Source organism: Delphinapterus leucas, chromosome X (assembly GCF_059928025.1).
Source record: "Delphinapterus leucas isolate spDelLeu-1000000601 "Yukka" chromosome X, BTC_Dleu_Yukka2, whole genome shotgun sequence".
Lineage (NCBI taxonomy): Eukaryota > Metazoa > Chordata > Mammalia > Artiodactyla > Monodontidae > Delphinapterus > Delphinapterus leucas.
This window is the reverse complement of record NC_143150.1, coordinates 128,388,770-128,402,111: the sequence shown is the minus strand read 5'-3', so window position 1 is coordinate 128,402,111 and position 13,342 is coordinate 128,388,770. Positions and strand designations below refer to the sequence as shown.

Here is a 13,342-nt window from a genome sequence, read left to right as displayed (position 1 = left end):
AATGTCTCTCAGTAATACAGATACGCTTCATTGATTACTGTCCCAAGCCCAACCCTCAAAACCGTGTAAGAATCAGGTTTCTGGAAGGCAACAGCAAATCACACATAGCAGCTTCTCCATTTCTGAGCGAATACAAACAATGCCCACCGACACTTTGATAAGTTTCTTTACCGAGCCTGAAAGTTTTATGCCCATTTGCCGAAGCATACCCAGGTAGGTTATACAGTGAAATCTGATGAATCTATTTCATAAAAACATTAAAAAATTATAAGTTAGGAGGTTATTAAGGTGGGAATGCTTAAACCAACAACATTAACTTTAACTTTTAAATGTAGGTCTCCAAACATACATACATGTATGTATTTTATTAATATAATATATTGAAATATATATAAACATATACTATACTCAATATGTAAACATATATAGATTATAAATATATTTCTCCTCTGATAGTACAGCGCACAAAGAAATAAATAAGTATTTTCTAATGTGTTTTCCTAATGTTCTGTAATAGTCACAATAAGATACACTTGTCAATCACGGTTCCAGGACAAATGCAGTATTAAAAACATGAAAGTTTGCCATGAATAACCTAATGTTTAGTTTGGGTCAAATTCAGAAATCCTTAGAAACACAGCCAGAGATCCAGTGACCCAGACCAGGAAATACAAAGGTCAAACTTGAGGATGGCCTCTCTTCCCAGAGACTTTCTAGCGTATAACTTCAATCTCACGGCAAGGCCAAACGGACACGCCACAGCTGAGTATGTTCACCACAGAATCGCTCCTCCAAAAATCTGCAAGCCTGGGGCAGATTTGTGGCTGCTGAAGGTTTTTGATGCGCTAATTGTTTACTTTTTCTGAGAGGAGAGGCTAGTCCTCTGAGCAGAGCGAGTTAATCACCAGCTTAGTTCTCTCTTTTGCCAAAACAAACAGCTTCCAATTACTGCTAGAGAAAAGCCTCTGATCTCTTATCAGCTACCTAAACGAGTCTATCAGCAGTAGTTTGGAGAGTGAATAATGTCCCATTAAGCTGCAATCTCTTAACGCTAATAAAATTCTAGAGCTCTAGGACCAAGGCTGCCAGCAACCTGCTACTTAGCTTCCAACAAGATTCCACCCACTTTTCCCCTCCGGTCCCAAAATCTGGCAAAGAAATAGATGCACTCTTCCTATTTTATTACACGTGGGCTACTCTTTTTCCCCAAGCCCAATTCTACTGAGCCTCCTCTGAGAAAACTCGGGCAGAGAAAGAGCAGGTTGCAGGTCTGCTAATATTTAGTGGAAGGACTCTGAGACTCAGATCCATCACTGCCATGATGAGCAGAACCTAGCGAGACAGGCAGGGTCTCCGCCCTGAATGTCCCAACAAGCACAGAAGAGGAGGCCACTCTCAAGTTAAATGAGAGTCACCCAAAAAGAGACAGAGCTAATTTCGGGCACATTTTCACTGTTTCCCCTCTTTTTTAATCTTCTAGGGAGGTTGAAAAAACAAGTGCACGGCAGGTTATTCCCAAGTGAGCACGTCAGCATTGTACCCTTGAACACGACGGACAGACTATGAAGAACCACCAGGACAAGTGGGCTTCACCTACCTCTTCCAAGGGTTAAAAAACCCAAACCGGGGCCAGCTTCAGAGACAAATGACCAGTGCACGTGGCCCTCGCTCAGAAGGGGGCCTGCACCTGAGGGTTAATGTGTCGAGATCGCCATGTTGAAATCCTCAAAGATCTTATATTCGAGTTTGCGTTTCGTATGTGCAGTCTGAGGGGATATGGGAGCATGTTCTAGAGCCTCCGGCATGCATGATGTCGCCTCTCCCCACCCCTCTCCTCCCCAGGGAAGATTCTCGGCTGCCCACTCCCTGGCCCACTGGCACCCCAACCCTCCCAGCCTCCCCACCTCACCCCCAAATCACTGTCACCCTCTCTCCTCTGCAGGGGCCTGAGAGTGGGCACGAGGAGGGTCAGGGTGGCGCGTGCATGCGTTGATGTGTCCCAGAATTTAGCGGTGGCTATCCCCGGCCCAGGCTGGGACCATCATACTGTGTTTGGTGGATGGCCAGCCACAGCCCAAGACTCCACGGGAACAAGCCTATTGCCCGTCCCTAATGCAGGTAGTTAATTGCATCTGGCAAGCAGATCTAAGCACACCTGGGGGCTGACCATCTGCTATGGGTTGAGCGTAGGAGGGGGAGAGCCCTGGTTCAGCTTCCTGAGGATCCGGCTAGAACAAAGTGCACCGCGCTGGTCCAGCAGCTGGTAGAACAGGGCACTGGGCAAGGGCCGTGCCTGAGCAAGCGTATGCGCTCGCCAGACCCCGGGTGCCCATGACGGTCTACACATGTCCTGCAAGATCCCCTTGTGGGGCACCCATTGGGCACACCCTACACAGGGCACTTTGGGGGTCCTCGTGTCCTCCTTCCCACCTTCCTGAGTCTGGTCCCCACTTTTCCCTCCAGGGATGAACCAGGACATCAAAACTGTACTGCTGGTGATTTTCCACATACAAGTGAAATGCTCTGATGTTTGCGTGTAACACTGGCAGTGCACAAGAGAAAGATGAACAGTGAGATCCACGTGAATGACTTCATGTTTAAATTATGCTTTACCGAGAACAGCATTGGATAGCAAATTCCAAAAGAGAAGGGTCACAGAAGAAAGAACAAGTTTTATATTTTAGTTCCTTCGACAACACTTCTTGCTCTCTGAGTAATGGACGACATGTTTCCATTTGGCGCTGCAGCCTGAGAAATAGGCAGCCAGTTCTGAAGTAAGTTAAACCACTAACCAATAAAATCCTAAAAATAAGAACAAATCCCAAACCTGTAGCTGTCCCTGCTGGGAACCCAGGTCCCCCGTCTATTAGCGTCTCAGCATCTCGGGTCCTTATCAGCTCTTAGGAGGACACCAACGGTACCTTCTTTGTATGACGGTTGTGGGGATGAAATGAGACAGACTTGTAAGACCCCCAGAACGGTGACCCCTTTATTACCATCGCTTTCATTATCCCCAACAGGTTTTATGATCTCCACCTTGCTGGGCAGGTGTCCTACCGGACACACGAGAGGCTGGAAGTTCAGGAAGGTGATCTTCCCCAAGCTACGTATCTGCCAAGTGGCTAAGCCTGACGCAGAGCGCCATCTGCCCGGCTCCAGAGCCCACCTCCCTGCTCCTTACCCCACAGCTCCGACCTCAGCTGCATTCACTGAGGAAAGGACGCCCTTCCCAACTGCCTCCGTTGCCAGGCTTTTAGCCACGTGCACACATGATACGTGTGAACTTGAAATGGCAACGTGCCAAATGCCCTGCGCACGGCATCGTGGAGCCGGGTACTGACAACCTGTGAGGTGCTAGCCGTTACTGCTTTTCACAAATGAGAGGCAGCCCTCAGTGGTGAAATCAATGATTCAGTTCAGAATCCATCTCCCTTGCAGTACGAAATCCTAAGCTCCTTCAGGTCGGGGACCGTGGGCAGATCATTCAGGATACAGATACTCCAGTATCCCCATCACCACACCCACTTTCAAGCATCAGTATTGAGTCCCCCCGTGCCATCAGGCAAGGTTGACAGCCACATGATTGACAAGTGAAGCCGATCTAGCCCCACCCACGTGGAGGCACGCGTGCGCTCCATCCACCTCCAGCCTCGAGCTGCAAGGCTGGGAGGCACTGGCGAGTGTGCAGAATTGGGGCGGAGACGTTTGGACCCCAGCCTTTTCTGCAGGCCTGCTACCCCAGGTCACTGGCCCTGGCAGCTCCTTTAAAGGAGGCCAGGAACTGTGCAGGAGAAGTTGGGAACCCGCACCTGCTCCAGAAACAGCCTTCTGCTCCGGTTTATTTGCACAGGTGGGTGGGGTGACCCTGATAGAAGGGGCTCTTCCGAACCCTTCCACCAGCCCAGCCTCTCCCGCCCATTAATAAATCCCACGTGCAGCGTAATGAGTTGCCCCAGGCTGATCCCTCCGCATCCTTCCAATTATTTAAAAAGGGGGAGGGGCAGGGAAGCTTGAAGCTTTATAAGGAGTGTGTGCTTCTGTCTTCTCAAATCTTAAGAACGCTTAATCCCTGCAATTTAGATAAATCAGATAGGCATTACCAGGTTAGGGTTAAACCTCCAAGAATGGCTTTGCAATTGATTGCAAAAACAGCAGTTATTAAGTCCTGAGTAATTTGCGGCTTATTTCACCCAGCTAATTAAAATGTAATCAGGATTGTCTGGCAATGTGTATTCTGTCAGCAGTTTTTCTTCCGAAGAGAAATCATGCCAAGAGACCACAAGAAAAGCCTTTCACGGGAATTGGCTCTATCTAAACTTTTTCTTTAGCCGCTGAAACTGTAAAACAAATAAATTACAGCAACTGACAATTCAATTTAAAAAAAGAAAGAAGAAAGAAAGGAAGGAAAGAAGAAAAAGAAAAGATACTCTTTCTCCCTGGGAACAGGCTGCCGTTTCGTTTTGTTTTCTGTTGTCGTTTACACAAGAGTGTGGCGTCTCCTCGGGAGGGTGGCTGCGAGCGCAGGGTCGGCGGTTTGGAAACCAGGGGGCTGGGGAGGGGCCCTCTCCAGGATGTCCGCGTAATTTCAGCGCACGAGACCACACTCCCTTTTCCCTTTCCCTGAAGACCCACGAGGACAGCAGAGCGCGCCGAGTTCTCTGACACCCACCGGATGTCGCTTCTTTGAGAACACAGAGAAGCACGCACTCAGGCGCATGCAAACTTCGCCAGCTGGTTCACTCTCCGAAGATCCCAACTTTTAGTTCTCCTTGTGCCACTCGGCGCGAGGTTTCATGAGTTCTCACGCCAGAATGAACATCGCTTCAGACTTGGGAGATTCGTCCCCAACTCCACGGTCATTACGATGGCCTCCTGTCGCAGCTTAGTCCCCAGGGCCTCTGGGAAGGCCCATGTATCCCGCCCGAGTGGAAGAGACGCCCAGTTTATTTCTCAAGGGCAGAGGGCTCGGCTTAGAACCCCACCCAGGAGCCCCGGTCTCCTTCTGGCCTCCGCAGTTTTCCCTGCGGCGAGAAGCTGGGACTTTGGAGCAGGTGAGCAACTAAGGATAGAGACGAAAACGCGAGGGCGAGAACCAGGGCAGACAAGAGGAATTCGGTTATCTGCGTGAATGGTTTCAGAGTGCGCGCACTCGGGTCAGCTGGGGAAGGCAGCTGTGGGACGCGCCTCGGTCGGGGCCGGGAGCGGTTCCCGTGCGCCCACCCTCGGCCAGTGTCCCTGAGCAAGTCCCGCGGGGGTCCTCCCCTCTGTGGCGCCCTCCATCACCCCCCCCCCGCTCCCCGCCCCCCGACCCAGGATCCCGGCCATCCACAGCACCAAGCGTGCCGTTCTCTGAACCTTCTACACACCCAACACTCACACTCCCACAAGCTCTCCTACCCTCAAGCCGACAGAACCTACGAGGGCTGGGGGAGATACTGACCCCCGGGAGCCAGCTCAGAGCATCCAAACACGGCGCCTCCAAGTCCCGTATCCCCTGCATCCCTTCCCTTACTCTCCACGCCATTCGTTGGCGAGACCTGGAAGTTCTGGGGCTCCGAACTGGGGCGCGCACAGCTACCATCACCACCGCCTCCCCGGGTCCCAACACAAACGCGCTGGAACGCACGACTTGGCCCAAGTGCCCCGCCCGGGGCTCGAAGGGTGGGCCGCGAGCTCTCGGCCCGCTGAGGGCGAAAGCAAAGCTCGAAAGAGACAAAAGTGTCCTCCCGCGGGCACCTGCGGGGCCGGGGCTCGTCGCGCGGGTCCCCGGGCGCAGCGGTGCGCGCCTCCCGGCCTCGCTCGCTGTGCCCGCCGCGCCCGCCGCGCCGAGGGCCCGGAGCGCCCCGGAGTTTGCGGGACTCGCCACCAGCCCGCAGTCCCGCGCGGAAGTCCCGGGCAACTAACAAACCCACACTCTCACCCCTGGAAGCCACACAACTGCTCTCCCTTCCCAGAGAAATCGCCTTTCGTTTCCCCCTCGGAAGAAGGGAGTTAGGTAAAGATGCCGCAGGCTTCTTTTTCCTTTCGGGAGCAGGGAGGGGGCTGGAAAAGAGGGTTCGCGCACCAGACTGTAAAATCCACGCGGAGGGAAAGCCGGATCTGCCGGCTGAGCTGGGCGAGAAGTTTGGGCGGCGAGGCTGGGAGGCGCGCGCCCCGTGCGCACCCGCCGCGGCCCGCAGCGCCGGGAAGGACCGGGCGGGCGGCGGTTCATACCTGGAAGTGCTGGAAGAAGGCGGAGATGCGCGTGATCTGCAGGCTGAGGCACCTGGAGGCGCAGCGGGCGCGCTGGACGCTCCCGGCCGACAGCGACTCGTCCAGCCGCCGGGCGGCCGTCGCGCCAGAGCCGGCCGCCAGGCATCCCCCGGAGGCCGCCAGCCAGAGGCAGAGGGTCAGGGGCGCCCCGGGCACCATGGCTGCAGGTCGGGGGCGCGGGCGCCGGGCGCTGGCCGAGGCTCCCAGCTCCGCGCCGGGGCCGCACTGCCGGGAACCTCGCGGCCGCCGCAACTCCGCTGGAAAGTTCAATCATTCAACTCCGGCCCCGCGCCCTCCCTGCCAAGGCCCTCCCCGCTCTGCCTCCAGGGGTGGGGTGAGGGTGACAGGCGGCCGCGCCATTGGCTGGAAGGGAAGTGAGTGACGGGGGGCGGGCGGAGGGCCGTGGGCAGGTCTGAGGGCCAGCGAGCCGGGAGCTCTAGCGCAGGGGGATGCCGGCCGAGCGCCGCCGTGCGCCCCTCTCCAGGTGGTCCGCTCCCACGTAGGTTCCCCCACGGTCCGCTTGCGCTCCTTCCTGACCCCCGTCCCCCCCGCCATCCAGTGAACGTCAGGTGCGAGCAAGCCCGGGCCTGGATGTGAGGCGCTGTCTCGGGCATCACGGCCTCGGCGCCCACAAGGGCATGGGAACAGGCTAAGGAAGGACGGAGCGCCCCTAAGCTGTGGGCTTTCTCCCCGGTTCCTACCCCGGGCTCAGCTCCGCTCACGCTTTCGCTTATCTGAATTTCCCTTTTCCCGAGGAGTGGGAAAGAGCTAAGTGAGAGGACTGTGGTGGGTGTAATAAGGCGAGACAGAGGCCAGGCAGGGACTTTTGACTGACACGTCCCTCATCCTCCCTCCCTCGTTCCTTCTTTCTTTCCTTCATTCCCTTCCTCTCTTCCTCCCTTCCTTCCTACTTCCCTCTCTTTTTCCTCCCTCCATTCAGACCTTCCTCCAATCCTTTCCTTCCCTCCTTCCTGTTGTCCCGTGGAAACCGATCTGAGCGGGCAGCTCATAGACCCTCCTGGTTTCCTCAGGTGTGTGTTGTTCCATAGACCCACCCCCACCCCACCCCACCCCCGCCCCCTGGTTTCCTCAGGTGTGTGTTGTTCTAGTAAGCACTACCCGCCCAGCCTGAGTGACTTATTCAAGACAAACCTTTCCTCCGCTCTTCTCCTTGTCTTTGGCCCAAGTCTTTTGATTTGGCCTTTTCAGCAGCAAAATTGCTGCACCGTCCCCTCTTGTACTCTCTTCCAATGCTCTTTCACCACACGCGTTCTCCATCCCCAGCTAGGGCCCCACCAGAGGAAGAGACGCAGCAGCGTCTATGCTACACCACCCCTAACAAAGCTCTGTACTGCCCTGAGCTCCACTGGGAAGTGACTGTGCTCCAGCCCCCTGCCGGTAGGAGAGCCTACAGAGGGCTGGGATGTGAGGACGGCTGTGCTCCAAACTTGGGGATACTTATGTAACGCAACAGAGTCCAAAAGACTCACGCACACTCATTCGGATGCGGGGCAACTGACTGATACTCCCATGAACTGGCACTGCCACGTTCTCGTGCAGAATTGCCCTCGCACATTCCAAAACGCAGTATCTCCCTAAATACACCACTAAGTGTAGCCGGAGCGTCTAGATGCACGCCACCTGCTCAAAGATACCGCGCGAAGCTGGGGTCTTCTTCCCACAGAGCCCGTGGCTTCTCCCAACCTCCAATCCTGTCCCCCTAAAACTCTGCAGATTTTCCACTCTGAGATTTTGAGATCTTCCTGTTCAATGGTACCAACAACCATCTACAGTTATCCTATTACACCCATGTTTCTTTTACATCATCTTACATGTGTATTTCTTCATATAGTTTACATCAGCGAGGCCAATAAAATTAATTGCTTAGCGTGTTTCCCAATGAGTTGTAAAAGCCAGCGTGGTTTTGTTCAAAAGGTTCTGTAGGCAGAGCTGGCCTGATGGGTGTGTGACCTTAGAAGGATCCATACCTTGTTTGATGCTCTTGTGTCACAACGCTGATGTTAATTTTCAACACCGTCCCCCGAATTTTCATCTCGCCCTAGGTCCCACGAATTACATAGCCGGCGGCACCTGTAGCTTTTAGCGTGACAATGCTACACGTGAGCCGGAAACATAAAAAATGTAGACATGGGCTCACATGAACTCATAAGTTTGTTTAAAAGATGCTCAGAACTGTGGATGGAAATCTTTTTAAAGAATGTTAAACATACTCAGTATTGACTAAGAGCAAAGAAGCTAACCGTGGTGACCCCAAGCAGGAAGGTGCACTGAGCCTTAGGTCAACCAACGGAGGAGAGACATCTAAATACAGGGATTGTCTTCTGAATGTTATCACTTTCATTCAGGAATGACTAAAAACACTTCCAAAAGCTGCAGTGCCTCCTTCCCACAGGGTTTGAGTTTTGAAGTTCAGCAAATACCTGGTCTTGATGAAGGTAAGGGTATTATGATGCCTATATTTTCTTATGGTATCTTTGATTTATAACTCTGCGCGTTATATCATGAAATTTATATTCTAGAAAGCGAAATCACAGGGACAAGCATGCTGGGCTTTTAAAACAGCTTCTAAATGTTCAAAGGGATCACTGCATTTTTTAAAAAAGCGACGTGTGTTCTGCTTATATGGGTTACATAACATATTCATTTCCATGAATAAATGCATTTTATGATAAACCACAAAAGAACATCTACTGAGTTGCACAAAAAGCTTAGGATTAAACACACAGGGCTACTTTATTATGCATATGTTAAAATAATACTTGTGGTTACATTGCTTTCTTCTTTTAGAATTATCACAGACATCTTCTGTGATTGTGCTGGCTTTTTTTCATGTTATTTATTTTAATTGCAGTCTAAAGTAACTTTGAAAAGGGAAGCATTTTGGTAAAGTCAGAATAACAGTCAAAATCTACTTTTATTCTGCTCACATACGCGTGACTATTACACAGCTCACCCTTTGAACTGGCACAGAGACTCCCTAACTTTTGACATGACTGGGTAAGCCATACGCTACGTTCCTGAAGACCAACCACATGAGAGGGGAACCAGAAGTACGTATGGAAGGAATGACAGGTAAATGGATGGGTGGGACTCGTCCAGGTGCCTTAGTAAGAAAGTTAGTATGTCTTTCCTCAAAGCCACATTGGACCTCACGGTCTGAATTTGGAGAGGAAATGAACCTCATATTGACTTCAGTGGGACTTAAATAGACAAAACACCCATCTATTAAAGAGAGTAGAAAAGGGCCTTAATTGACTCTTGTCTCTATGTATATGAACACAGTTGGACCAGGATGTGTGGTCCATCTCAGTCAGGTTACAGAAGAAACACAAAACCAGGCCCCATTCCCAGTTTCCAAAAAGTTAGCTATGCTCTTCCTTGCAATTGATTTAGGTTATCAGTTTCTTCTCCTTTTTATACTTTTTTCTTTTTTTTTTCTTAAGCAGAGAATAAGAGGCCCCTGAGAGGTTTGTTAAAGGTGCACTCCAAGACTCCACGTGCAGAGATTCTAAGTAAGCATATCTGAGGTGAGGCAGCCCTGGAATCTCAGCTTCGAAACAACACCTCCTGATCCTAGAGCAAGTGAGTCACGGACAGGTTTGAGAGAGAACTGATTTAGAAAACTTGCCCCATTTAAAATGGAGTGGAAGCTTTGATTTCAGTAGCATCTATGACTTCATTTTGTTTAAAGTACCTTTTTTAGGTATGTGTGTTGATATAGATTGGACACACCTATCTACTTCTTAATAATCATATTGATATATTTTTTCCAAAACGTTTAGCCAAGACACTCTTAGACTCATTTTTGGGGGCCAGCGGCTTGTCTCTTTAAAGGCTTTTCAGCTGCATTCGATAAGGATAAACTGTGAAGGAAGCAAACACAATCTTTCTCTGACATTCCCCTCTTGGAAAAGCAAATTGAGAGCTTACTCTAAAACTGGAGAAGGCCAATACTTTAGTTCGATGGCATTTATGAGTTTTAAACCTAGTGTGGTCCATGGTCATTGGTTATGGGTTATAGGGGACAGTGACGTGAGGGCAGGGAACTCACATATGGTGCCCAGTTTCCTTTTAATTGCTTTCACTGGATGATGCAATAACATGCATCTTCTCTCAGAAACTGCAGTTAACATCCAGAGAAATTAAAATTAATTTTAAAAAATTAAAAATTAACATTTTGAGAAAATCCAAGAAGCGAGCCATGCTAGAGCCTTGACCTGTACTCACCTCTACATCTGCCTGCGGGGTTGTCAGAATTTGGTAGCCAGACTCTTCCAGATCTCTTCTTCAACCGGGCTTTCCCCCTCCTCCAGACTTAACTCTCGTCTGCTCAGCTTTGAACTGTATGATCCAGGGAACATAGAGAGAGCTCTTAAAAAAAAAAAAAAAAAAGAAAGAAAAAGAAAAAGTGAAATGGGGAGCTCGGATGCAGTTAAGAACTGCATGTCTAAACATCAGATTTGCACCCTTTGTAATATGATTTCAGGTAAGGATGGGGTGAACCTCTATGGCGCTGTACCAGTCTGTTCCCTGATGGCAAATTTAATCACTTACAAATGAAAATTATAGCTTTTTGCATTGGGTCATTGAATATACACTCAGCTTTTTGGAGGAGGACGCGCATATCCATGTGCAGTTATCTGCTTGCTTTTTTCGTCTCGCAATGTAAATACCCTCTTTGGAGATAATTTTCGTTTACAAGACGTTCCTCTTCAGCAACATTATAAAAATTCAGTCACAGCATACACAGGTTTAAAGGTATTATTTTTAATTACCTCGATGTTTACTAAGATATTACTAAGAAGTATCAGAAATGTGTTTGGATTACTTTTGTGTGCTGAAGAATATTTTAATGAAAAATTTAAGCTTTTTTCTGCAAAATATACAAAGAATTGTCAAATATCACAATTTCAAGCTACTACTACACTTCAAGAATTTGTCTCCTTTGCCCTTTTTCCCTTCCCTCCCCCAAAGTCTCCATCAATCCATCAATTAGTGTTAAATTTGTTTGGTACCTGTTCTGCAGTCATGCTAAGAGCCTGTTCTAGATTAAGTCATCACTAAAGTTTTATTCTGTCCCTGCAATAATTACTAAGATTTAAATACTTACTAAAAAAATGTATAGGAGTGTGTGCATGTTTATCTTTCAGGGATCAATTGTATGGTGATGGTGATGTTCAGCTGTAAATGCTTTTACCCTCCCAGCCCCAGGAAATTTTAACTGTAGCTTATTTGAGGGCTTTTGTTGATTTTAGTGTCTTATTGAGCATAACAGCTGCTGCCCATGCAAGGAACACTGGGTTTTTAAAACCCAGTGGTTTCAAAGAATGCTCAATGTCAGTAGAATTGAACACTTGTCCCAAAGACCAGGCAATTAACTGATTTTACACAAATGTTAATGTTAGCAACACTACAGTGAGCAACCAGAAAGAGTCAGGGTTCTCACATTTGATTTTATACATAAGCTGTAGATACTGAAAAACATATAAATAGTTGGAGAAGAAATACTACGTAACGGCCAAATGGTGGACACTAAAATATAAAAAGTAACTTGTGTATTTCAGGTTCTTGACATGACCAAAATATTACCACTTTGCCCCCAAACATACATTTTGAGAAGCATAAGCAAGTTACAAGAAATGTAAATTATATAATATTATCCCAAATCTTAAATGAGATAACTTTAACTAAAAACCTCATTTCTCATTTCTGAAGGACCCGCTTTTCATGGGAAATAAATAATAAATAGTGCAGTAAAATTCATATTTAAAATTTTGTAAAATGAGACTTTTTTGGCTTTTTAAAATGAAGCTCAAATAATCATACTTTTATTCTGAGTTTCATTCCTAAACATGAAAAGAAGCCTACACAGGTGCTCCTCAGAAAACTGAAGCTCTATTCTGTTGAAAGACTGAAGCGGGGTTGTTCTTCTTTGATGTCGTTCAGCCCATGGAAATTTCCACTGAGCCATGTAAATACCATAGATTCGGAGAACTTTCTGAAAAGGAAAAAGGCAACTTTTAGCAGGAAACAGCGCCACACGCTGGCCATCTACATAAAACATGACGGCAGTCGACAGAATCCTCTGTTTGATAACCTAATTTGAGGACGTCAACTTTAAGGCATCAATCTGACCGGGATAATCATGCAACATTCTCAATAAATAGCAACTAGACTAATTCCACTGTGGACTTCAACACAGGAAAGCTTTCCTACTTAACTACAGTCACACTGAACTAAACTAGGGAAATGAGCACAGCTGTCTTCAAATGAATTTTTTTCCCAGCTTTGCAGCACTTCTCAAACTATTCACTACAGAACTCAATGACAAAGGCAGGCTGTGCGTGAATTCTATTTGAAGTAACTCCTTTTCCAAACACCTCTGCAGCTCACGCACTGCTTGCTTGTTAAGATTTCCTAGAATATGAGACTTAGGTGAATAAAACTCAACACCAGGGGAAACTAAAGCAAATAAAGTGGACAGCCTTTATCTTCAGTGTTAGCAAACAGAAAGAAGACCCAGAAACTGCCTTTCATCGCTCACTGGCCACCTTACACAAGATGGACCAAGAGTCAAGAGATGAAGATAAACACATTGAAGAATTTGAGGGAAGCACTGTGATACCCTGGGACCGAGGGAAATAGATTGATGAATGTAACTAAGGTCGGAATTAATATTCTTCTCTTCTGGATCTGCAGGGGCTAAAAAAAAAAAAGTGTCCCCTAGCACCAAAACAAAACAAAAACGTTTCGGTTTACTTCCAGGATGTTCTACAGTGGCTAACAGGAACCAGCTGGACGATATTCTGCCCTTGATTGCCTTTGGGTGCTTTCAGGAATCAGAAATCAAAGGTCGTTCCCTTCCCTCCTCTCTCCCTACAGTTGCTTCTCCTGCCCACCCCTCTTCACAGGCTCACACTCCCTCTCACACAAAAGGTTGACTTCGAGTTCCAGACAAGGAATGCCAAGCCTACTTTGCTCTGTGTGCTCCATTTTCTTAGCAATCTGTGCTTCTCTGGGACACAGAGGGACAAGAATTGGATAGCAAAGATGGTAAACGGGGTTCCCC

At 48.5% G+C, this 13,342-nt stretch overlaps 1 protein-coding gene across 1 annotated transcript in view; it reads right to left on the bottom strand.

Annotated features, from left to right (window-relative positions):
- Positions 1-6,523, bottom strand: part of ANOS1 (anosmin 1) — a 193,339-nt gene extending 186,816 nt beyond the window's left edge. Inside the window, exon 1 of the mRNA XM_022559806.2 lies at positions 6,214-6,523. Within this exon, the coding sequence (XP_022415514.2) occupies positions 6,214-6,411 (198 nt within the window). The 5' untranslated portion in view covers positions 6,412-6,523. The remainder of the gene's footprint in view (positions 1-6,213) is intronic.
- Positions 6,524-13,342: the final 6,819 nt, after the last annotated feature.